Below are 27,156 nucleotides of genomic sequence, written 5' to 3' on the forward strand. Positions count from 1 at the left end.
GGCTGGAGTGCAATGGCACAATCTCATCTCACCACAACCTCCACCTCCCGGGTTCAAGTGATTCTCCTACCTCAGCCTCCCAAGTAGCTAAGATTACAGGCATGTGCCACCATGCCTGGCTAATTTTTTGTATTTTTAGTAGAGACGGGGTTTCTCCATGGCGGTCAGGCTGGTCTCAAACTCTCAACCTCAGGTGATCCGCCTGCCTCAGCCTCTCAAAGTGCTGGGATTACAGGCATGAGCCACCACGCCTGGCCGAGAAATAAATTTCTGTTGTTTATAAACCACCCAGCCTATGGTACTTAGTTACAGCAGCCTGAACTAAGAAGCATATTTTATCATGCGAGTTCCTTTCCATTCAGTTTTCAAAATCCCAGGTCCTGATTTTCAGTAGCTGCTAGTTGCTAAGGATGTATTAGATCTTCTCTCCAAACCCAGGATTTTGTCACTTTTCCAAGGTTCTAAGTTTGGAAAACAGCATTTCATAGACCAATGCAATCATTATTTGAACTCACGAATATCAAAGCTGAAGGCTTCCTGGGTATATGTGACAACTTTCTAGGATTCTTGTTGAGAACTTCTCCAAACTTCCACTTCTGCTCCTGTACTATATTTAGATCATTTCCTTCCTGCTTCACCTCTCCCTCTATGGTCCCTAAATGTCCTTTATTCATTCATTCATTTATTTACTCATCAAAATATCTTAAGCCCCTCCTATGATCCAGGCAGTATATTGGGCAAGTATATTGGTACAAGAAGATAAAAATGGAAGCATCAGAGTTGAATTAAGTGATAAGAGGTCATTGTTCTAGGGTACACAGTAAGCTTTGAATAGACACAAAATAAGCTATTATAACTGAGACTTCAACTCATAGGCTTGTCAAGATGCCTAATCAGAATTTAAAAGAGTCTTAATTTGAATGTTGGTACAAGTATCTTGATATTTGGAGGATATGCATTTGTGGGAAGTTAGACAGATATAAATAAAAGGCATCCCTGGTGGCTGCAGCCAGGCTAACCTTAGGACAGATAATGGTGCATTCAGGGTAAACTACAGGTGGAGCATATAATGTCGTTAAATCAGATTACCACTTAGGAAATCAACAATGTAGTTTTTAGACCAACAGTTTCTGTAGGAAACAAAATTCCCATGAAGTTAAGAGACAGGTGGGCATGTGTCTATATGGAATTGATGGACAAATTTCCCTTTTGTGAGTGTTTGGTAGCTATCGTTTGAATGTGTCTCCTCCAACATTCAGGTGCTGTCAATGTGGTAGAGTTAACAGGTGGGGTCTTCAAGAGGTGATTAGGCCATGAGGGCTGCTCCCTTGTTAATGGTATTAAGACGCTTATAAAAAAGGCTTCATGCAGCATTCAGCTAGCTTGCTCTTCTACTCTTCTGCCATGTGAGGACGTAGTGTTCCTCCCCTCTAGAGGATGCAGCCCTCACCAGACTACCAAACCTGCTGGTGCCTTGATCTTGGACTTCCCAGCCTCCAGAACTATGAGACAAGAAAGTTTTGTTCTTATAAGTCTCTCCATCTCAGGCATTCTATTATAACAACACAAACGGACTAAGGCACTAGTCGTCCTTAGGTTTTAAACTCTTGAGGACAGAAATATTAATGTTATAGTATATCTCCCTTTCCTACTCCTCCTCCTTGGACTAATTTTTAAATTTGAAGATGTGCTTTATGGCATTAATTACATATTTATAAAGATTGCACAGCTTCAAAGACTTGATGGACTCAGTCCTTTCCATATGGCATACATGTGATGGTCAATCTTTGACTTGATGTAACCTGTACTACAGTGCAAACACTTACTCTACATTAAGTAGTAACCAAAATTGTGGGTGTTTGCATTTTGCTTGTTACACTTTAAAATTCAGCTTAACAGGTCTATTTCCTATGCTTCTAATTCTACTCTTTTTTTTGAGATAATTATACACGACTTCATGGATTCTGTCGATTCCATTTAATCCACACCAACAGATTTTCCTCCAATGATGTAAAATCCTAATGCAAGTACACAAGGAGCATTTCAAAAAAGAAAGTAAAGCCAGTAGAATAATAGCAAGTGAAGGCAAAAAAGCTAATCCCTTTAGGAGATGAGTTTTGGTCTTTTCAATGACTTCGAAATAGGGCAGTGACCTTTATACCTGAAAAGTGTTTTACCTCCTGAAAAATCTCCTTATGTCACTACACCAGTTATGCCCAACTGGATAACATTTGTATGCTGTTTCCTAACTTCAGTGGACCAGCAAATTGAAGTCATAACAAAAATAATACCCTTATTTTGAGTTTTCTGATTTAAAGAGAGAATGCTTGACACAAGAAAATCTCAATCTTTCAATTGGACAATCAGCATTGAGAACAACTGAAATGTTTTTTCTTGCCAAATAACTAATAGATTATAAACTGAACCACTGATCAGGGCAGGTTAAGGAAAACAATCAAATTTTAAACTTAAAAATTAATTCATGTTACACTGTTTTTCATCAAATCAGCCTTCACAAGAACGGTCTTCATGGGAATACTGTTGTGTAAAATCATAGTAGGAACTCTGGACTTGTTTTTAATGATACTGTTAGAGCCACAATTCATACAATTTAAAGGAACATATTCTTGTAAATAAAAACTAGGCAATTCAACTTCTTTTTAAAACTCAATGACTTGTGAAATATAAACCTAAAACTTATATTGCACAGGTTTTCTGGATTTTCAAACTTGCTGAGTGCAAAATGCTCTGTTATCTCTTGGTGCCTGGGGAAGACCAGGACAAGAGGCCACACAGTGCAGGACACAGGACTGTGCCGGCCAGCACACCCATTCCAACGTCTCAGTGGTGTATTTACCACTCTCTCATTGCATTTCTTTAATTCTGGGCTTCCCCTGCACACTTTTTGCACAGAAAGTGGATACACAATGGATGCTTTTATCCTGTTTATATTGCTGCATGTTTCTTTTTAGGATGGCTTTTCTACATTTAAATCTAATCCTACTATTGAGGAAATATTAATAGGAGAGCAGAAACGAAGAACTCAGGAAATGTTCTCCTTCTCTTTCTGAGAGCCCAGTTTTCCAGATTCAATGGTCTACCAAGCTCTAGTATCTTTTGTCAAAAACTTTCTCACAATAGACATAGCTCACGGTGAAGTAGGTAGAACTTTGGTTATTTCTATGGTGGGGAGTGGATTAATGTTCAGCTGCACATCACAGAGCAGGATAGAGGCAGAGTCAGAATTAGAACTCAAGACTTTTGGCGGGGGGCAAATAGTCCATTATTCTAATTAAACAAAATTAGTGTTTTTGCCTAAAATTTAATTTTCTTGTACCCATTTTCAGAAAATCAAATTTCATCTTCCAGTGTATTCCATTCTCTTTTCAGAGAATAATATAGGTATTTCTATAAATAGTAATAGTGTTCACTATCCTTCCAGTTTTATAATTTACCTTACAGACCCCTTAAAAATGATTTTAGGCTGGACGCAGTGGCTCACACCTATAATCCTAGCACTCTGAGAGGCTGAGGTGGGCGGATCACTTGAGGTCAGGAGTTCAAGACCAGCCTGGCCAACATGGTAAAACCCCGTCTCTACTAAAAAAACAAAAATTAGCCAGGCATGGATGATGGGTGCCTGTAATCCCAGCTACTCGGGAGGCTGAGGCAGGAAAATTGCTTGAACCTGGGAGGTGGAGGTTGCAGTGAGCCGATATCTCGCCACTGCACTCAAGCCTGGGAGACAGAGTGAGACTCCATTTCAAAAAAAAGAAAAAAAAAACAGATTTTAGGATGAATAATCTTCAAAATCCATTCCCTGTTAGTAAAGATGCAGGCAGATGGTTACTCTTTTACTATCAGCATTGAGAATTGTAAATTTTTATTCTTTGTTAGTTTAAGAGAAGGAAAATGGCATTTGTACATTAGTATACGTTTATCACTAAAAGGTCTGAAAATTTTAAATATGCATGTTAGCCATTTGAATTTTCTCTTCTGTGACATGCCTATTCAAATCTTTTGCTGATTTTTCTACAGGGCCCTGGATGTTTTCCTTACAAATTTGTTTGAGCTCTTGGGATATTAAGAAGATCAATCTTTTGTGAGTTACAATCGAAAAAACATTTTTCCTAGTATGCCCTTCACTTTTTTGTTTATAATCTTTCTGATGTCATACAGAGGTTTTAAATTATATGTGGCCAGATTATTTGCATTTTTGCTTGGAGATTTCTTCGCTTTTATATGAGAAAGTCCTTTCCAACATAAACATTAAATTCATGGTCATGTATCTCCTATTCTGGTGTTTTATATATTCATTTTCTGGATTAACTGTCCTTGAGTTCTGTAAGGCCTGCGTTGAACTCATGCCTTGATTTCTAGGAAAGACCAGAGCTCTGGGAATCCTGAGCCCAGTTAGAAGATAATAGACTCAGAACCAGAGCTGGGAGTAGGTCTTGGGCAGAGGATAGAAAAAAGACTTCCTGAGTTTCATATGCGGCCAATATGGCTTACAATTAGATAAGAATGGTTTCCTTGGTGGAATTATCGGTTGATTTGAATAAATATGAGTTTATTATGTTATCAGGGTGGGGGAGTCCATAACATATAAAGTTACTTTGAAATCCCAATGGCTTGCATATGGCTGTGGACTACCTCTGTGCCAGAGTGGGCAGGGTTTGTGCATCATTATAACCCAAGATGTGGTTTTGCTTGGAGACTAGAAATGAGATGGTGGGAAAAGGAAGCAGCAGGAGTGGGTGGGGTGATATTTTTCCTCGTTGTGAGAGTGAAGATGGGTGAGTGTTGACTGAAAATGAAGGAAGCCTTTGTTTTTTGTTTTGTTGTTTTTTTTTTTTTTTTTTTTGAGTCGGAGTCTCGCTCTGTCGCCCAGGCTGCAGTGCAGTGGCGCGATCTCGGCTCACTACAAGCTCCGCCTCCCAGGTTCATGCCATTCTCCTGCCTCCGCCTCCCTAGTAGCTGCAACTACAGGTGCCTGCCACCACGCCCGTCTAATTTTTTTGTATGTTTTTTAGTAGAGACAGGGTTTCACCATGTTAGCCAGGATGGTCTCGATCTCCTGACCTTGTGATCCACCTGCCTCGGCCCCCCAAAGTGCTGGGATTACAGGTGTGAGCCACTGCGCCCGGCCATGAAGGAAGCCTTTGAAAGGAAGAAAGAAAGGAGAAATTGGGGCTTTGCAAGTATTCTAGAATAGAATTCTTACACACATTTATTATTCTAGAACAGAATTCTTACATACATTTATTATTCAAGAATAGAATTCTTACACACAGTTATTGAGTGAAGATTCCAAATCAAAGACTCTAATTAATACTCCTTTTATAGCATAAAACAAACAAAACCAGAAAAGTTTGCAAAAGTCCTAAATCTCCTTACAGTTCTAACTTTTTTGTTGTTGCCTGATGGTTGACTGATACCAATTTATTACTAACGACACCTCATACTTTGTAACCTACATGCCAATTTATTTAAAATTGACATGCAGGAAGACATAAACTCTGCAAGGCAGTTTAGTTGACTGAAGCACAAGTGTAGATGAGCTGTCTCTGCTCATATAACACTTCCAAAGCAATGATAAAAAACAAGTGACAACTGAAATCAATTCTCTCAGGTGCCAAAGAAAAGATATACATATTGCAGGATGTGTGAATATATGTCCAGACAATTTTCTAAAAAACAGTTTACTATCAATCTTGCTCAAAACTATCCTTTTCCCTCAATATATTAATAACAAAACCTCAACTAGCAAGAATGCTCTGAGAGGGCAATCTAGCCAATTTAATTATCTTGTAACATACTTTCCTTGAAAAGTTGTTTTATTTCAATCTTTACTGAGAATCTTCACATTTGACTATCTTATGAAGTAGAGAAGAGATCTGCCATTAATGGTTGACCAAAATCTTGCAAATACTATGTGTAGAAGTTTTCTACATTGTGGTAGTAGAATTATGTGTGTCAGAAGAGAGAGAGACAGAAAGGAGGGGAGAGAGAAAGAGGAGAAAGAGACAGAGAGACAGAGAGACAGAGAGAGAGAGAGAGAGAGAGAGAGAGATTTCCCCATCCTCACTTGCTGCTAGGGTGCAAACATTGGCTTAGGTTCCACTGATCAGAGGCATTTTGACAAGTGGAAGGGGCCATATGAAAACAGGCAGGATGCAGAGCATCCTTTCTATGCTGATATGGGAGCAGCAGAGGCAGAATTGTTCTGTTTGGGCCACAGAAACTCCCTTAACAGGTCAGCGCTGTGCCTGGTTCTGGGTGAGGTTTTTGGAAGCACAGCTTAGATAAGCTTGTTCCTCTACCTCTTCTTAGGATTCTGTGAGCTTCCTCAATATCACTTACTAAATTCCTTCCTGCCTAAATCAACTCCTCTTACTAAGGACTTGATTCAGTACAAGGGGCATGAAATCTGTCTTTGACGAGTGAGGATTAACTAGCTAAAGAGTCATCACTCTGGGTATGAATTTTCATAATGTAGAAATGTTATTATTAATAGCTAATACTTATTGAGAAATCACCATGTACTACTGTGTGCTAATTACATGCATTATCTCATGCAATCCTTAAACAAATGAATAAGTAGGTACAACTATTGTCTTCACTTTACTAGTGAGCAGATGGAGGCTTGGATGGTTAGGTGACTTGCTCATGGTCACACAGGAGCACATGGCGAGGTCAGGACATGAATCCTTACAGGTTGGCTCTAGTGCCTGTCCTCTTAAGCACCATGTCACACTGCAGAAAAGACAGAACACTTGGCTCTTTGTAAATTGACCAACTTCATAAAACCAGAGCTGATAACAGTTTATTTCTTTGTGATTTATCAGTTTCTCTTAAAGTACAAGAAAGTCTGTTATATAACATGTATAAAGTATTGGATTCTGGATAACTGAGATATTTATTATTGTGAAACATTATAACTACAATTTTTGTGAATTATTTAAAAGCCCCATACAAGTTAGCAAATAGATACACATAACAGTTTTTCTGCAATAATCAGAGTAAAAAAATCATAATTTTTATTTCTGGCACCTGCATGACCAACTCCTTAGTTATGTGACCTTAGACATGTCATTGAAGCTTGGCAATCCTCAGTTTCCTTGTAGAATAGAAACCCCATCATCTATCTGATGTATTTTATAGATAAAATGAATAATAACATAGACTTGCTGCAAGGATTCACATAACAATGTAAAAATGCCTTACAAAAATGTATACAAGTAACAGCATTATTAATTGTATTGTAATTAACAGTTTACAGAGTGCTTTTGCATATCTTAACTCATTTAAATTCCACCAAAACCCTGAGATAGATAAGAGATATTATCCTCCTTGTACATGAGGGAACTGAAATTTAAAAATTTATGACTTATTCAAGGTCCCACCATGGGTAAAAAGTAGAAAGGATCAGAAGCTACACATTTAACTTGCAACTTTACCCCCCACAAAAAACTCTTTTATCAATAGCATCTATTTTTTTATTTTATTTTTTGAGACAAGGTCTTGCTTGCTCTGTTGCCCAGGCTGGAATGCAGTGGTGCTATCATTGCTCACTGCAGCTTCAAATCTCCTGGGCTCAAGTGATCTTCCTGCCTCAGCCTCCGGAGTAGCTGGAACTACAGGCACGTGCCACCATGCCTGGCTAATTTTTAAATTTTTAGTAGAGACAGGGTCTCGCTATGTTGCCCAGCTGGTCTTGAACGCCTGGCCTCAAGTGATCCTCCTGCTTCAGCCTTCCAAAGCGCTGGGATTACAGGCCCCAAAGTGCTGGGATTACAGGCACATGCCATCATGCCCAGCTAATTTTGTTTATTTTTTGTAGAGACACAGTCTCATTATGTTGCCCAGCCTACTAGCATCTAGTCTTATTATTTTAATAATTTTCCTAGGATTATGGCATAGTTTGTATCACATGTTTATTCTAATATGGCACTAGATGAAAGTAGGCCCACTCACCTTTTTGACTTCATACTTAATGGCAAGTTTGACACGACTTAATGAAGCTTTGTGCCTGTGTACCTCCAGAGGCTCTGCTGATTCCAGATCTCCATTCAGAATGGCTTCTACCTCTTCTGAGTCTCGGCAGAGATCCAGCACACCCACTACAAAGTCTTTGCATTGCATGGAGAGCTTCCGATAGTCATTCTAAGAACAAGAGGTTTAGTGTTTTAACACAAATAATTTGCTTTTATTCAGTGGAAAGTATTTGGGTGAATTAGAAAAAGGTATCCCTTCTTTTGGGGGTAGAAAGCTGCAGCCTACCTGGATGCAAGGCTTGTTGAGCTGAATACAGGCTGGATTTGCACCCACCCAACCCTTTAGCCAGGTTTCCTTCTGCTGCAACCAGCCCAACCATCCGAGATATTTCTGAAAATGGCATGATTATAATCTCACTTATATGTGGAATCTAAAAAAGTCATACTCAGAGAATAGAAAAGTGGCTACCAGAGGCAGGGGGTGGGAGTAGGAGGTAGGGTGAAGTACAGATGGAATGAGGAGATATTGGTCAAAGTGAACAAAGTTTCATTTAGACAGAAGAAATAAGTTTTTGAGATCTATCTGCACGGCACAGTGACTATAGCTTTAATACTGTACTATATACTTCAAAATTGATGAGTAAATTTCAAATGTCTCACTACCACAAAAAGTAACGTGAGATGACAGATATGTTAATTAGCTTGATTTAATCATTTCACATTGTATACATACATCGAAGCATCCCATGGTACCTATGGTACCCCATAAATATATACAATAATTATTTGTCAATTAAAAAATTTAAAAAGCATTTACTCAAAAAAGTATATGCCAAAAGACCAAAGGATCAAAGAGTTTTCTCTCTTTTGTACAAACAATAGTTCTTGTAAAGCCAAAACAAGACCATTTCTACATTGGAAATTTTTCTATAATGGCAATTTTTCTAAAATGGCAATTTGATGTAGAAGATCAACTATATGTGATATGAAAGTTGTCAAAACTAAGTCAACTGTGTTAAAAACACCACAAAACAAAAAAAACCTGACTAATAGAGTCAGAGAAGGCCACGAAGGGAGGGTTCTCACACATAAAACTATCACAAAAGACTGCAAAAACCATAACCTTGCATAAAGGCCATGGCAACCTTACACAAAAAATACCTCCATGAGGACATCTGCCCAGCAACTGCCTGTACAACTTTGGACTGGCTCCGCCTTTGTTATTGTTCCTGGAGTGTAACCCTCCTCACTTTTCCTTTAAAAACCTTGTCTTTCTTTACCTCCCTGAATACACACATAGTTTACCATGTCACTTGTATTTGCACTGCAATGTTATATTCCCAAATAAATATGATTTTCTATTTTTTTCGTTTTCTTTTTTTTTTTTTTAGATGGAGTCTTGCTCTGTCATCCAGGCTGGAGTACAGTGGCACGATCTTGGCTCACTGCAACCTCCGCCTCCTGGGTTCAAGCAATTCTCCTACCTCAGCCTCCCGAGTAGCTGGGATTATAGGCATGTGCCACCACACCCGGCTATCTTTTGTATTTTCAGTAGAGATGGGGTTTCACCATATTGGCCAGACTGGTCTTGAACTCCTGACCTCAAATGATCCACCCACCTGGGCCTCCCAAAGTGCTGGGATTACAGGCTTGAGTCACCGCACCCGGCCTCATTTTCTTTTAGAGAACCTCTCTCTCTGTTATTTAGGTTGACAGTGAAAAATAACTTGTCCAGTTCATTATCCCTTGCCTTACTGGAGACACTGCTTCTCAAAGTGTAGTCCTCAGACCAGCAGCATCAGCAGCACCTGGGCATGTGTTAGAAATGCAAATTCTCAGACCCCAGCCCACATGTCCTGATTTAGAAACTGAGGAAGGGCCCAGCAATCTCTGTGTGTTTTCACACACCCTTCAGATGATTCTGATACATGTTATGTTTGAGAATAACTGGTTTATAGCGAATGTAGAGAGGTAGATGGATACCCACCTGTATACAGAGGGTTTTTTGTTTGTTTGTTTGTCTGAAGGGCATATTATTGTGCCCTGCAGAACTAGAAGAAGAGAAATACATCACTGTATGTAACTGAATTCTCAAGGGTTACAGAATTCAGTACCTGAGAGAAAAATTTCCAGGCCACTGGAACTAACACCTTGCTAAAAATAATCCGTGAATCTTTAATTTCATTTGCATATTTATACACTGCCATGGACTGCCATAAGGAAGTCAGTTGGTAGCATTCCTTGTTGCCTTCTGAATGGAGCTTTATTTCTAGTCCATTTGTTCTAATGAAGGTGTCAATGACCATCTCCTGAGAAAGTATCTCATTTTTGGAGACCCCAGTTCTACTTTTATGACTTTCACTAAAATTCTAGCCTATTAGGAAAGGTAACCAGATAATAATCTAATGTGAAACGCTTGAGGAAAACAGAATTCCCCATTGTAACATGTCCTGAGACACTGTATGTGTCCATATTACTAAGTAATATTTGGCTCAGCAGAATTACTGGGCTTCCAAAAATCATACTTTAAAAAAGACATGTGAAAAATTTCAATTTTTTTCCTTTAAATAATTAACGTGATTTGATGAGCAAAACCACGTCATCAGCTAAAATAAACAAGAAGAAGAGAGACTGTTTAAAGGCTACACAGATTAGAATAGTTTCCATTTCAGATATGAGAAATTCAGATAAAGAACAGTTACAGTTAATCCTTTTCCCTTCGTAAGGGAACAGATAAAATGAATAAAACTTCAATCTTTAGTTTCCATTCAAGTTGGTACCATGCAACTGATAAAATTAATAAAATGTTCAGTCTCTGGTTTCTGTGCAGAGTGTCAGTTAAATATCCATCTGCTTTCCATTCCTGAAAGACTAATGAAACATTTTATTATAGCATCCAGAAGAAGTATTAAATCCATGCCTGTTTCCATATAAAGCTTCCCTTTTAATATAATTTTTTTAGATGAAATTTCCTCATGTTATTATTCAGTTCAGACTGTTCTGTAAGATTTGGTACAACATAGGGTGGTCATTTCTCCACTGATCAGAAATAAAAAGAGGCTACTTTCCGTGCTTTGAAGAACACTTAGTACCCACATCTGTAGTAATACCTAAATAATGACTCATTACCTATAAAATTATAGTCTATAAACTGTTTAGTTTTAAGGAAAGCTTTTTTCACATCCACTGAAAGATCAATAAAGATCAAAAAAACTGATAATCAAACATGTTGCAAGGACAGCACTATTTGTTTTTATAACAATTTAAACATTTCCCACTTGAAGAAGTCTGTTGCCAGAGTGCAGAAAATAATCAGAGCTGGAGATAATGGTGATTTCTTTTGTTATAGTCATTGGATACCATTTTTTAAACCTATGCAGAGTTCCGTGGGAAAGATGGAGAACTCCAGCTAAGAACAGCCTCTCTTCAGCTGCAAAAGCAACCATCTATGTAAAGTTCACATTGACTGTTAGTTCCACCTTGAGGCCGCATTGACTGTTAATTCCACCATGTTACTTCACAGATCAGACCATTTGTCTGGTCTACATTTTCTAATAAGTTTATCTTAAGTTAGTTTTGCATAATGGTCTTTAATATACTGCTCATCTATTACCACAGCCCTCCACAGTTAGCTGGTGGACCTACTGCACACCTTATAGAGCAGAACTTAAAACCCTAAGGATCTGCTCAAGCCAGAGGAAGAACAATGAAGTTCAGTCTTCATCACAATCTATCTACAGGTTCTGCACACTCCTTTTAATGTATATGTTTAATTACCATTCTAATCCTTTTTTATCCTGAAGAGGAAAACTGAAATTCAACTCTTAACAGGCTTGGTTCTATCAGGCTCTCTCCCTAATAACAAAAGAGGCAAGTTATCATACTGATTAAAAGCATAGAGTCTGAAGCCAGACTTCCTGGGTTCAAATACTGCTTTACCACCTACTAGCTGTGTGATATTGTGGAATTCACTTTACCTCTCTGACATGAATAATCCTACCCAATATTGGTACTATGAGGATTAAATGCTTAGAATGTGTTTGGTACAAATTAGGTGCTAAGAAGTGCTTCAATATTACCAGGTACATTATATTAGATATAATACCTACGACTGGGACTCAAGACACTCAAATCTAGGCTTAACATATGAAATGTTGCCTACAGCCTTTGTTTTCTCTTTTACAAATGAAAGATGATTCCTAGAGTATTTTCCTGCTATAAAATGTCACCTTGCTTTTGGATTATATTCATTTTTTTTCTTCCTTACAGCTGTAGTGTGATATAAGGTGAAATTGTTTTTTTACTTTAAGGAGAGGAAAACTGAGGCACAGGGAAGCAAACGCCTCTCCCCACTTCTTTATTTTTACAAAAAAGGTGCGTCATTGACTCAGTCAGAACTAGAAAATTTCAATTTGCGTCCTCACAGCTTAATAAATGACTGGCTTCCTTGCCACTGACATTTTGGAGGATTAGACCAAGAGTCTATCTTTCCAATATTCTGTTTCTCAGAATAGCTTCAAACAGCATTTGCACATCCAAAATATTTCTTTAATAACCTGTCACCGAGCTATCCTCCATTAATTTATCTAAATCTGTATCCTAGAATATTTGACCTCTTAGGGTATTGACCTTCACATGTTTTAAACACCATACCTACTGTATTCCTCAAAGAAATGTGAAAACTGCAGAGTGGCTGAGAATCTTCTCTGAAGCATCTAAATAATGGCAATTTCGGGGGTGAGATACTAGATGTTACAGGCCACTGATAAGATAAAATAAATATAGGTGTCTTAAAAGGAAAAAAATCACCTCTTTTTCACTAGGAAACAATTTTTTTTTTTTAATTTCAAGGCTAATACTTTGAGCTCAAAGTCCCCATGGGAAGAATATAGCAACACCATGGAATAGGGCAAATTAGGTTACCTGCTTGTCTCAGAAATGAGCTTCACTTTTGCTGCCCTTTCAGAGCTCAGAGTCTCTGGGTCAGTGCTATGAAAGCACTATTTTCTCTGTCTGTCTAAAGCCCTGACAGACGGACATGAACATGGGATAAGAGGGGAGAAAGGTGAAAGAAAGGCAGATAAGAAAGGAATAACAAGGACAGGTAAAAATGAGAAAGAAAAGGCACATTGAGTTAGGGGAGAGAGACATGAAGTCCTTGGAGACTATAATTTCTAAAGAACTGTCCTAATTTTGGCTCAGAGAGGGCTATCTTGCTACACAAGCACTTTCCATATAATCTAGAAAAAAGAACTGGGAGATTTAGATGATTTTTGCTTAACCTTATAGATATTTGGCAGCTTTATGGATGTTCTCTAGAATTCAACTGTGTTTTCTCTCTTTTTGCCTCTTTATTTGTGATATTTCCCCACCCCTGAAAGGTTATCAGAGGTGACCCTTTAAGTCAGAATAAAGGAGATTCTAAGCATTACCAATATGGACTTAGCCAGCTTCAGGGTAAAACTATGAATAACAAACTCTCTTACCATGGTTGCACTGAGCTGACGACTCTGGGTGGAATTGCAAACATCACCATCTTTAGTAAATTATTAAAACACGACCTTAGAAAATATTCCCTTTTATAGAATCTCTTGCAGACTTTCAGTATATATCAAGAAAAATGTGTAAAAACAAGATTTGTGTGGCATTTGAAATAGTGGCAAATAAATGTTTAGAATTATGTTTTAATTACTGTTTCAAAACAACAAAGTGATATTTACAAGTGCTTTACCTAAATGCTTTTCTACTGTCTCTAAACGGAATTTGGAGTTTTCAACTTGCTCTGAGATCTAAAAAAAAAAAAAAAAACAAAAAAAAAACATTTTGGGTCCAAGTAAATAAATCTTTTCAAATACCACATAATGAATCTCTTCAAAGGGATTAGATATAAGGTAAGACTTACTTTCTTCTTTGTATTTTCCCTTTTTTGGAAAATGCTTACAATAAATGTGTGTAGCTTTTACATCAGAAAAATATTTTAATGGGTTAACAAAATTACAGTAAGTCCAGATCTCTACTGAGACAAAATGAGCATTGATGGATATCCAGGGAATTTTGTGTGTATGGAAAAGGGATGGGACCACTTTCCCACCATTTTCTTGCAACACCGGGGCAAAGTATATTTTCTGTATCCTGAATTATATTGCTAGTTGCATTTGTGTAAATCTCAGTAACTATAAAAACCATATTCAGATGTGAAAGAATAATCACTTTTTCTGTGATCTGACACCATAACACTAAACTAAAAAGATTAACTTAGCATCTAGAAAATAATTCAAGGAATTGATGTCTACAATCGTCTTTTTAGATGGGAAATGGGAGACAAGAAGCTGCCAAAAACAGTCTAAATAATATTGATCAGAACTATGAAATACCCAGATTTAGTAGCCAGAACCAATCAAAACGCATAGGAGGAGGTAGCAACTGATTAAAAAATAAAATGATCTGTCATTAATATATAATTTTTATACAAATAAATAATACTGCTTGATTGAAAATAATATCCAGAAAAAAAGTTCACTTATTAAAAAAATCTCTTAAAGCAAATCACTTTGCTGTCCTCATATTTCTAGATTGAACTGACATCTACGGCTCACCACTCTGAATATACATTTGTGGAATTCAGGGAGAGGCATTTTGTCATATCAGTGAAGTGACTTTAATAGTATTTTTTATTGGTCTTTTGACTTTTGATTCTAAAGGGATACACAAATGCTTGGGCCAATGAACAGTGCATTCAAAACTAACACTATCGTGGAGATGGAATAGGAGCTTGCTCCGTCCAGTCCACCACAGACCTAGTATTGCAGGACATCCAGACACGGTACACTCCCTCAGGGGAAATAAAGCAAACATATTACTTATGTGCTACCATACAACTAACTACAAAACAGGAGGAAGGATTTGGAAGACAAAAAGTCACACCCAAACCCTCCTTTTAGCAAAAAGGGGAGAAATCTTGAGTTTTATTTAATGCTTACCCAACACAGAGCGGCACCATAATTATAGCTCTCTGATCCAGAATACTGGATCCCCAAAGCGAATTTGTCACAGCACCATCATTGAGAGGGAGAAAGAAAACATTAGATGAGGTCTGAATGACGTTCTCAGTCCCTCGTGATTTCACATTCACTGGGCAAAACCGAATGTGGAGCGAACAGTGGCAGAGCGGGCCAGGCAGCAGCGGGGAAGTTGGGTGAGCACACAGAGCAGCCGGGGTAGAGCGCAAAGCTTACCTTGAACTCCTTCTCTATGTTGGCCAGCTTGGCCAGCTCGTTGCTGAGCTCTAGGGCCGTAAGCACCGGGTCCTCGCTGGACAATGAGAGGTAAGCCGGGCTGGCCAGCCCCTTGTAGGCATTGATCCTCGAGCGTGAGTGGCTGAAGGAGTCGTGCCTCTGCTTCTCCATGCAGTCCCCGCACTTGCAGAAATAGTCGTGCGGCCGCTCGATCCTGGCACCCTTCATCAGCAGCATGTGCACCACTTCGTATTTCTGGCAGTGCGCCGCCAGGATGATGGGGGTGATGTCCGGCGAGAAGCGCGTGCCGTCCTCGTCGTAAGCGTAGAAGTCGTCGTCCTGCAGCTCCTGCTCACAGGGGCTCAGAGTGAGACGCTTGCTGGCCGCGAAGCCAGGGTGGTTGAGGATGGCCTCTACGATGCGCACGTAGCCCTTGCTGATGGCGAGCAGCAGGGCGTCGCCAATGCGCGCCAGGTTCTCCTTCTTGAGCAGCAGCTCGGTCACCTCCAGGTGCTCGTTGCCCACAGCCAGCTGCAGCGCGTTCTGGCCCATGTAGTCCACGCAGTTGACGTTCAGCGTCTTGGACTCCTCCAGCATCTTGCGCACCACTGGGATGTTGCCGTACTCGGCGGCGTCGAGGAAGCGCTCCTCCTCGGCGGTGAGGCTGGTGCCGCGGTCATTGAACATGAAGGCCGGGCCCCTGACAGCCTGGCGCCGGCCCTTCTCCCGCATCACTGTCATGCGTCTCAGGGATGGGCTTCCCTCCATGGACCTAATCAGTAGCAACGATAAAACAACTGTAGAATATTAGGGCATATTCCTTCCTTTCACATGTCAGGGCCCTTTCTGGAATACACACTACCCACTGCAAACCTCTGGCTGCAGGGGTCGGCTCAGTTGCTAGCGATACCGTTGCTAACTACTCGCCTGAAAGTGACACCTGTGATCTAACCCTGGCTGCTAGATCCCAGAAGGAAGCCGGTAGCCCTTCAGAACAAAAGCTCCTATTCTCTAGAAAATGATATTCAGATGGAATAATAATAAAAATTTCTATATACCCATGCCTTCCTTGTGACCCTAGTAAAGATGGAACTCATCGTACCTTCCGCTCTTAAAAGTCTTGGACATTGAGGCTTGCAGGTACTTGACATTCAAGTACTAGGCTTGAAGACTAAGAGAAGTTAATTTTTTAAAGAATGAGGCCAAAACACTCCTGCCAAGTCATTGCATCCTTTTAACTAAATAAAATCATTGACCCTCAGCCCCCTACAAAAGCACAGGATTTAGGCCAAGTATCATGTTGCAGGATCTTAGTTTCATCTTTTTCTCTTTATTTTAAAATTTTTGTTTATTTAAATACTTTTTTAGAGACAGGGTCTCTGTGGCCCAAGCTAGAGTGCAGTGGCAAGATCACAGGTGCAGCCCTGAACCCTTAGGATCAAGCAATCCTCCACCTCAGCCTCCCAAGTAGCTAGGACTACCGGCACATGCCACTTGCCCCCACACCCTCCACCTTATGCGTTTCTCTTAAGGGGATTCACCCATCCCCAAGTTATAGGATTTATCTTTTCAAAGATGCAGACAAGATTTAGCAATTATAAAATTTGAGCATCAACCTAGATTGATTTTATTGAAAACAACCATGCCTTTGTAATAAGAATTATTTAATTACTAGTATTATATATTTGCCTCTTGGAACTGAAACGACAAGGTTTGATTATGGTTTAAAAATCACTAGAATTACTTTGAGTAAAGCAACAGGGCACTAATTGTACATCCAGATCAATGCGCACTGAAATCCTAACACAACCACATTAGTTGAGATTTATTTAGCTGCATTATCAAAGTTATGTCAATTGATGTGAACAGTGATTTGAGTTCACATCTTAATTTCTGTGATGTTAGGTAAATAATTTCATTTCCTTGTGCATCCTCACGTCAGGTATAAAATCGAATTTTATGAAGTTCTCAGATTTTCCTCATGAATAAAAAGCTTTTTCAGAAATTCAGAGTCTCTGAAAAACAATGCTAAATAAACACTTTTAACATCGTGACTATCTATAATCTTTCAATAATCTGTACAATATTTTGGTGGCTATTAAAATGTTGCACAAATATTGTATAAATCTGTATCTTACCTTACCCAGTTCCAACGTTCAAGATAACTTCCTTTTAAAAATCTGTGATTTTTGGTGGGATGAATTGTACCAAAAAGTACCAGATAAAGCTTCCACATTACTGACTTTTGAAGCAAATAAGTCAAAGTTAAAAGTGAACGGCTAGAAAAGAAAATGCTTTATTTCTAGAATATATATCCCAGAAATACCTCCTACCATTGAAAAAACTGTATTCGTGGAGTCAGGAGTTGAAAATTAACTAGAGAGGACACTGGCCTCCCTGGGTGCCTGGGGTGGATGACTAAATTGGGAAGCTTCCCTGGCAAGAGGAATCAGAGGCACCTACCAGTGTCCATTCTGTTTTCAGCTCTGAGGGCCCCAAACAGAGAGAGGAGCACAGAAGCCACTGGCTTCTCCCAGATAGGGACTAAGGCAAATGTGGCCGGGCAAGCCTGACTCTATAGAGGTATGGCAACTAAAGGGGTCCCCAGAGAGGCTTGTTGACTTATGCAAGGACACAGTGCTGTGACTGGCACCCAATTCTAATGGCTCAACTAGTGTCAAGTGATCAACTTTTAAAAATTAAATAAACATATTTGTTTTATATACACATATGTGTTTGTAGCAATTTCTAGAAATCAACACATGAAGATTTTGAAGTTATATCTGGACTGGGACTAAGAAGTCATACAGGAAGGGGGACTTTCACTTTTCACTTTTCACTTATACCCTTTTGCATATTTTGAATAGTTTTAACTACTGTGTGAATCTCTTTATTAAACATAAAATTAATGTTTTAAATTTTTATTTATTAAAATTTGTATTTTTAATTCCTTGGTTGACAAAAATGTTAAAATGTATTTATTAGAAACCATTACATTATAATCTTTCTGAAGTGAAATAAATGTGCTGTGTTTGGCTGTTATGAGTAGGGTATGATGTGTAGGGGAGAGTGTGGAGTAGAGTGTATGTGTGGTATGTGTGGGAGACAAGGGAAGGGTGCAAGTCTGAGTTGGGGGACATGTGTGTGGGGTGTGTGTGTGTGTGTGTGTGTGTGTTGGTATAATAATGACTTTTAGGTGGACAAGAACTGCATAGAAGAGAACTTTGTTTCAAGACCAAACTCTATGACAAGGATTTTAAACAAATCTTGTAAATATTATAGTAATAAGTATGTTTTATGACTATTAGTGGTACTGACTTCATTGGGTTAATATTTTTATTATTAATCTATGAACTGATATTCTTCAAATGGCTAGAAATTCCATGTTGTATAAAATATTATATATTGATGAGAGAAAATATATGTGGAGTATATATGTCAGAATTTCAATACTCAGAGGGGTTACCTTTGGGAAAATTAACTCTTATTAAAGTGTCACATCTTGGTGGAAAGGCTTTTAATTTAATGATTGCTATCTACAGGGAAAAATCACTTATAAAAATCCTACTATTTCTCCCAAAAGACACCAGGTTGAGAACATTAGGACATCATTCTTTCATCAATATTTCCTTTGTATTTCTTAGTATTTTACGTTTTTTCTTAATACTTCTTATTCCTTCAAAAGCTATACCTCCATACTATATATTTGAACTGAAATGTCTGATTTTAGAACAAGTCACATGTCATTTTTATTTTGTCTTTAAAAACTTCTGACACTGAGAAGTGAGATATCTCAATTAGAACAAATTATACTGTTGTTTCAAAATAAAAGAGCTGACTTAATATCACTCATCTTATGATAAATTCACAAATGGAAGTGTCTTTTTGTTAACTTTCCTTATAGTACTAAGATAAATTTCATTAATCTGAACTGATGGAACGAGTCAATATTCACATCATCCACAATGCATAAACATCATCTCAGCTGGCCTTGACAATGTATCTCTTCTAGCATGAAAAATAAGGAAGGAATGTGGGTGAATGGGAGAGAATGTTTAGCTCTAGTAATGTTAACACTAAAATTATTTTGCCAGGAATTTCCTACCCTCAGATCTTCATCCAATGGGTCATTCAACACTGCGAGAGTGCATTCTGCAGGGACTTCTTTCTGGTAAAAGCATTGGAGTACCACTGACCCGCAGATCTATGAGGGCCATGTTTAAGCTCCTCATGACTAATACAGATAGCTAGTAATATCCAACTGCTATGGACCAAATTGTGTCCCCACAAAATTCGTATGTTGAAGCCCTAACCCTTAATGTGATAGTATTTGGAGACAGAGCCTTTGGGAGATTATTTTGAAATCATAGGATCATAAAGATGGGGCTCTGATGATGGGATTAGTGCCTTTATAGGACAAGAGGGCTTGCTCTCCTCACCCTGCTACCTCCTATGTAAGGAAACATTGAGAAGGTGGCCACCTACAAGGTACCTCTCCAGAAACCGAACATGCTGGCACCGATTTCAGACTTCCAGTCTCCAGAACTGGAAGAAAATAAATTTCTGTGTGTTTCTTTTTTTTAAGCCACCCATTCTATGATATTTTGTCATGGCAGCCTGAATGAAGACACTGACAATACATTTTAAGGCAAAACATTTTTTTCATGCTTTTTGGGATCCTAGAATTTGTCCAAACACTTAAGCAGATGAAAGGCTCTTCTGAGAAATATTGTGGTGGAGCCATAGGGAACCCTCTGCTCTGCTCTATTCAGAAGCTAAAATACAAGTAACACTCCTCACTTTTCCTGACTTTGCTATCAACTCATCTGACCTCCAACAGGGTTTCTCCAAGTGTGACCTGAGTACCACCTGCCTCAAGGTCACTTGGACTGCTTGTTGAAATCAGATTTCTGGGCCCCATTCAGATGAACTAAATCAGAATCTCTCACGGTTGGACCCTGAAATACGCCCTTAAAATGAAAGTTCTTTACACTTACTGGGAACCTCCAATATAAAAATAATGAAGCATCCTGGATCAAGGACCCCTGGCTATGAGGCCTTCAAGCAGTTGTCACTCTGGTCCTGCCAAAAATGAAGTTGAAATAATATGTTTGAGCAGCACAGGCTAAGGGACAAGTAGCCTCACATTCATTTAGTTTCTCTAAAATTTATTAACTATTTAAAATTTGGTCTCCAGGAAGCTATTTACCTAAACCACAGCACAGCAAGTAGGCAGCCTACAGAAATGCCTTCAGCAGTGACTGTTTAATGTCAAGACCTTGCTTTTATGAAGGAGTGATATTTTTAAAAGGTTATTGTATCTTTTCAAAAACAATTAAAGAGTTAAAGAGATTGTTCACCATAGTATTCTTTGTACCTTTTATGAGGATTAAAGTGCCAAAGTCAACCTAGAATTGCAAATCAAGAAGCCTCTCTCTTCAGATAAGTTTTTGTCCTTTAATCTAATAATAAAAACTGTATAACCCTCACTCCCCTGCCCCTCTCTTAGGGGGACTGCTCAATTGTTATTACTATCTTATTTCACATTTCTGGCACAGTCTTTCTCCTTTTTAAAATTATTTCTCACACAGATTTAAAACCAAATATCCTATATTCCATGTGTTTTCAACCTGTTTTAAGTTATTTGAGACAGAGTCTTACTCTGTCACCCAGGCTGGAGTGTAGTGGGAGGATCTTGGCTCGCTGCAACTTCTGCCTCCTGGGCTCAAGTGTCTGAATTTATTTAAAAAAAAAAAAAAACAACCCAGAGTATTAATAAATACCCTCTCATATATGCCTCTACTGTACACGTTCATAGATAGTACATTCATGTTTTATTTATCATCATCCACAGAGTTCTACCCAGTGCCCCATAGAAAATAAATATCAATAAATATCTGTTTAGTTGAGTTTCTAAATCTCTTCCTAGATCCCATCCTCTCACCTGACCTCAGGTCCCACATGTACTGTGGTCTATCACCTGGTTACTCTAAAATGCCCCAACTCACCTTCTTCCTTAAAGCAGCTCCCACTCCTAACATTTGTATCTCAGGCTGATTATTCAGGTTTAGAAATTTCAAGGTCATCTATGACTCACTGTTTTGATCATGTCAGTCACAAAGTTCTAAAGCCTCTGCTTTGGAATGTTTCTTGTACTGAATGCTTCCTTCCAATTCTCATTGCCAGCACCAGCCTCCAGATCTTTATCAAGTCATAGCTGGGTTGTTGTAACAGCTTCCCAGCAGAGATGGCATGAAGGAAGGCAACTAAACTTTTCTGAGCACCTCATATGTATGTAATGTTTTCAATGCACTATCATATTTAACTCTCATAACAATACCACGAAGCAGGTATAATTTTCTCTGTTTCATAGATAACAAAACTGAGCTCAAATGAAATTGCCAAAGATAACACAAATGGTAAAATAACGAAGAACTGGGATTCAACCTGGAATCTGTCTGACTCTTATTTTCCATTGCCTCCGGCTGTACCTGATTCTCCTCTTTACACATGACAACTATGCCCAGCATCTTGCTGTTCATAAACTCTGTTTTCACCATATCACACTTCTCTTTAAAAAAAAAAAAACCAAAACAGGAAACCATCAGTAACACCCCTACCGCTCTTTTCATCAGTCGAGACTCGTCTGTATGACTTTCAGGGATGGTGACAGCCCACCCCACCCTGCCTTGCCAACCTTCCTTCCCTTGTTCCCCAGATTCATTCTTCACTATCCTGTAAACATATTATTCTGCCATTTCTGTACTGTCAAGGGGTACTCCCGTACTATTAAGGACATTTGTTGAAAATATATTAAGGTGCTCTTCTTTTTTGCCTTTTCAAATACAGGATCTTTGCCCTGGTTGACTCAGGACATCTCTGCCTGGAGGGTGGGTGGTGCAGTATAGAGTTGGGTGGGTGTGTTCAAGGGGAGTTCGAGAAGATACATTTTACAGGAGTGAAAAGAAAAGGATCATGGAGAAGTTCAGATTCTTACAAGCAAAAAATTATGGGATTTTTGTATTTTTACTGAATGATTTTGAGGATTTTGCAAGCAGAATTTGAGAAAAGGGAAACTGTCTAATGAAAAGATTTTCTCAATTCCTTTATTTCTCTAATTCATCCTGAAGGACCCTGATCATAAAGTGCTCTCATTATGCAGACAAGATAGCTCTCCCACTTCTGACAGCAAAGCCGTGATGCTTACTGTTCTGGGAGGACAAATAAATAACAGAAGGGAAGTAAAAGTCAAGATGTGGATTCAATAAGGTGAGGAAGTACCTTAAGTACTGGTTAAGTAATGGAATGATATGGGAAAAGCAAAGAGCTTTCTCAAGCCACCCTCAGCTCCTCTGTGGTGTGGATCCTGCTATGAGAGCCAGGTAGCCTGCACTAAGGCTTGGGACAGATTGCTGGTGCTGTAAGCTGGATGGAAGATGTTGCAGGTGCTGGGATTTGTAGCAGTGGGAGCTGAGCTGAAACCAAGTACTTGAGGGAGCATATCTGGGTTTCTAACAAAAGAAAGTCAGCCAAGATCCAGTTACTTCTGCTGACAAGCAGCACTCAAGTAGACATAGAACAGTGCCCAGAGACCAGACGAGTTAGAGGACACTAACTCTTTCCCCCTCCAGGGACACATAAGCTCCCCTCCCCCAAGGGCCAGATGTGACAGAGAAGAGCAGGGGAAAGGGTAGTTCCCGAGAGCCTGAGCAACTTTATCCAAATAAACATTTACTTTATAGTATCGAACTAAGATAAAAGAGGTCAGCCTCCCAGCCTCTTTCTGCAGTGTGCTGAATGCTGGTAGACAGACAGGCCACTGAGACTCTGAGCCCTTTAGAAGATTGGGGGACAAGAATCAGAAAGCAAAAGCCCCTTCCACACCGGCTCAAGACGTGGGGAGACATTGTCCTAACTGACCAAATCCCTGCCAAATGTAGAGCAAGCCTTCCCTCCTTGTCAATTCACGTAACTGCTTAATTGCTTAATTGACTTAATTGCTTAATTTATTGATTGCACTATTCACTTGTTGAGTGTCTGTGTAGTAAGCAAAAACAAAACAAAATTTAAAACACTAATGTGAACCACAGATTGGGCATTTAATGTTTTCTCTCCTACTCAGTAAGTGGGAGGCTCAGGAGACAGACTTTTGTTACAGGCAGATTACAGGAGCTACACGTTGCTGCCCATCCAAGTTGTGAATGATTTCTTGACCCTTTTACACCTACCTCCAGGATGTTCCTCTTATGTTTCCCTCTCTGAACATACTGTTATTTCTGCTCTTTGCCAATTCAAATCCTTCTTACCATCAGTGGTCCAGTTTACATTACACTTCTGTATACAGAGGGTCACGTTTCACAGGGCAATGCCGATATGACCCACAAGATTCTGTTCAGTATGAAATGTTGGGTCTTTTGATCCTTTCTGAAGCCATTCCTGACCACTTCAGCCCAAGCTTTTGTAATATAGGTAGTCTACTCATAAATATAGACATTTAATTTTACCTCATCTCCTTGATTTTTGTCTCCTTTTGTCTCCTGTGACAATCATGTCCTCAGTTCAATTGAGGATAAATGTTTTCTGTGTCTTATCTTATGTTTTATTCTTGACATATTATCTCTACTGTACCTAATACAATGTAGTATATGTTCAAAAATACTTGGCAATTGATACTAATTCTGCAGATTTAAAGACTTCATCAGAATGCTACCTCCCTTAAGGTCACTGAGGAGTACAGAACTAGAAGATTAGAGCTCAGAGATCTTCCTGGCTACTTTATCATGATGCTGCTAGGGAATAAGAAAATGAACAATGGGTTATAAATCCAAGTATCACTATTAAAATGCATGCTGAGCTTATGTGTCGGAACATTTTGGTTCTACAAAGAACAGCTTCTAACATGGCTGTTTGGGTTGAATCACAAGCTCCTTAGCACGCTGCAATACATGAGCATTATTACGGAAGTCACCTCAAATCCTTTATTGAATGAGGTAAAGATTAACCAACTATTCAACCCATGTAGCAAGCAAGCAAAGTAAGAACACCATCAATGTGAGTTGAGTTAATGAGAATGACATCCAAAATGTTTGGATGGAGCAGTTCACCACATTGAAGAAAGTGACTGTGCTAACCAGCCAGGATCCTGTGCATCCGTTTGTGAAGGGCAAGAAGGGCAGATGGAGCCACAGAAGATAAGTAGTGAGAAAAGCACAGAAGTGGGGGAAAGTGTTAGACAATAGCCACCATGTTAGTTACACTATGGAGATGGTGATAATTGGAAATGGTAATGAGGGTGGGAAGCAGCAGGTACTGACAAAAGACAAGAAAGTCAGAGAAGAAAAGTCAAAAAATAGAAAAATCCCATAATCTCCCTGGCAAGCAGGCACCTGTCAGTCAATGTGGCTACTTCTGGAGACATCTGACATTTACACAATAGGCTTATGTGTATGTGGTTGGAAGGAGGAGACAGAATCTGACAAACAGTCTTAATAATATCATCAAAAACACACATTTTGAACATCTCTTAATATATATTTTTTGGAGGGGAAGAAGTGGAGTGGGGACACTCTGAACCCCAGTAGCCATTAAGTACACCAGCATGCAAGGCTAGAGAAAGCTAGCCCATCAGTTCAACTGTCTAGTTAGAGGGTACATGGCCACAGGTAGTCCACAAGTATCTCATACCTACTTCTCAGCCTGCATCTACCTACACATCATAGAGCTCAATAATACATTGTCACAGTAACAACCAAACCAGCAAGATAAGGTGCTTCACTGAAGAAAGAGGAAAGCGCAGATTTCATTTCTAAAGATTCTCATCATTCCCACCGCCGCCCTGACACACACACATAAAAATTTAAAATATAAACATTCCAGCACTTATAAGCCCAGAGAGATATTTAGGTCTCCACAGTAATGAATTCCCTGATAGTTTCTGTTGGTCTGCATTATATTCAGAATTCTTCATGCATAATTTTAATAAAGCTTGGCCAGGCATGGTGGCTCATGCCTATAATCCCAGTACTTTGGGAGGCAGAGGCAGATGACTCACTTGAAGCCAGAAGTTCTAGACCAACTGGGGCAACAAAGTGAAACCCCATCTCTACTAAAAATACAAAAATTAGCTGGGCATGGTGGTGCATGCCTATAATCCCAGCTACTCGGGAGGCTGAGGCACAAGAATCAAGAATGGCTTGAATCTGGGAGTTGGAAGTTGCAGTGAGCCAAGATTGAGCTGCTGCACTCCAGCCTGGGTGACAGAACGAGACCCTGTCTCAAAAAACAAACAAACAAACAAAAAACTTAAAAACAATCTATTAGATATATGCTAATTTTGGCATTTGCCCTAATGACTGTCAGAAGCAAGAAGCTGTTGTGTATTTAAGGAGAGGAACCCTGCTCTATCTCCACTGCTTTATCTCTCATTCTTTTCATGAAAGCATGAGTAGCTCTTTGCCAGATTCCTCAGCAGCTAAAACCAGAAAAGCAAACAGCTACCTAACAGTGCATTGTTCCCTCTAAAAGTACACTGGAGCAGAAGTGAGGACCCTTAGCCATTGCCTGCATGACTTCTTGGTAATACTTCTTAAACGAACGTATGTGCCCAAGAAAGTATTCAAGCAAATGCCTTCTAGAACTTAGATGTTTATGCTTCTAGGAACTGTGTTCTGTGTATAACTCCATTAAACCAACTACTGTATTGCTTTGCAATTGTCTGTCTTCATGCCTATCTCCCCAATGATATTAAAATGTCCTTAAAGGCAAAGGCTGCCTCTTTTCATCTCCATATGCTTGGCTTTTAGTATATGGTGATGAATATCTACTGGAGGGATGGGTGCCCAGATGCACGCATAGTTAAACCACATCACTGAAGACCTAAGGAACAGATAATTTTCCCCCCCTAGATTACAGAATACCCCTGGTCACATATGGTTATGTGTGGAAGAAGCAGTGGTGGAGGGGAATTGAAGTGATTCGTCTATAAAAAAGAATGTCACATATAATATAAATTAATAATAAGAAATAAAAGTAATGTCAACAATCATTCTTTCAAAGCAAATTTCTGCTTAATAACATTTAATTCTTAGTTACACCACAAAAGTATTTGGTGCATTCTCTATCTCTTGATTTTGATTTTACATAGTTATATTTTATCAGGATAATCTAGAGGCAAACAGGAGATAAATCTTAAAATTAATAACCTTTAATAATTAATTAGTAATTAAACAAATCTCAAACTCATCTTCACAATGCTTTTTAAAACTAATTTTTATTATTTCAGGAAGACTAGTGACAATGAAATTAAAAGTTATATAAATTCAGTCTATACTTGAACAAGAATTCAGACAAAATGACCATAGATAATAAAATTAAGGAACTTCTACTGACCCAAGAGAAGTTCATATTTAAATACATTAGTCACTATCAATTATATATATATAGTTATTAGAATAAAGGAATCTGGTTTTCTATCATTATCATCCATATCTAAAGTCAAAACAAGTCACGCATTTTCCTTAACAAGTCACGCATTTGTGGACATTTAAGTCTCATTTTTTAAAAAGACCTAGGACCAAATCCACATTATCACCTATTATTTGAACAGTGCAAAGAAAATAGTATTTTTAATAGGTTTTTTTTAACTAGATAATTGAAGACAAACATACCTGACCTAAATGCTAAATTAAACACAAAATGCTATTAACAATCCTAATTATTCTCATAAAGTCACTGCTGAGCCCCTCGTGCATAAGCGTGAAGTCAGCCATCCCACAGTCTACATCTGCAGACCCTCTGTATGGGACCAGACTCCTATGTGTTCACCCAGCACAGCCCACTAACACAGCGCCCCTTCTGGACGGATGTTATGCAACATTGAGGGCAGTAGAGGGGAGAGGGTTGAGAAGCAAGACTTCTGGACAAGC

General features: G+C 38.9%; 1 protein-coding gene across 6 annotated transcripts in view; it reads right to left on the bottom strand.

Annotated features, from left to right (window-relative positions):
- TRPC3 (transient receptor potential cation channel subfamily C member 3) overlaps window positions 1–27,156 on the bottom strand; it is a 73,596-nt gene that overhangs the window by 38,651 nt on the left and 7,789 nt on the right. For all 6 annotated transcript variants that reach the window (XM_034959107.4, XM_003816411.6, XM_034959106.3 and 3 more), the window contains exons 2-3: window positions 15,233–16,004; window positions 7,978–8,166 (exon numbers count right to left, since the gene is read on the bottom strand). In XM_034959107.4, the coding sequence (XP_034814998.1) occupies window positions 7,978–8,166; window positions 15,233–16,004 (961 nt within the window). The remainder of the gene's footprint in view (window positions 1–7,977; window positions 8,167–15,232; window positions 16,005–27,156) is intronic.

The sequence above is a fragment of the Pan paniscus genome, chromosome 3, assembly GCF_029289425.2.
Source record: "Pan paniscus chromosome 3, NHGRI_mPanPan1-v2.0_pri, whole genome shotgun sequence".
NCBI lineage: Eukaryota > Metazoa > Chordata > Mammalia > Primates > Hominidae > Pan > Pan paniscus.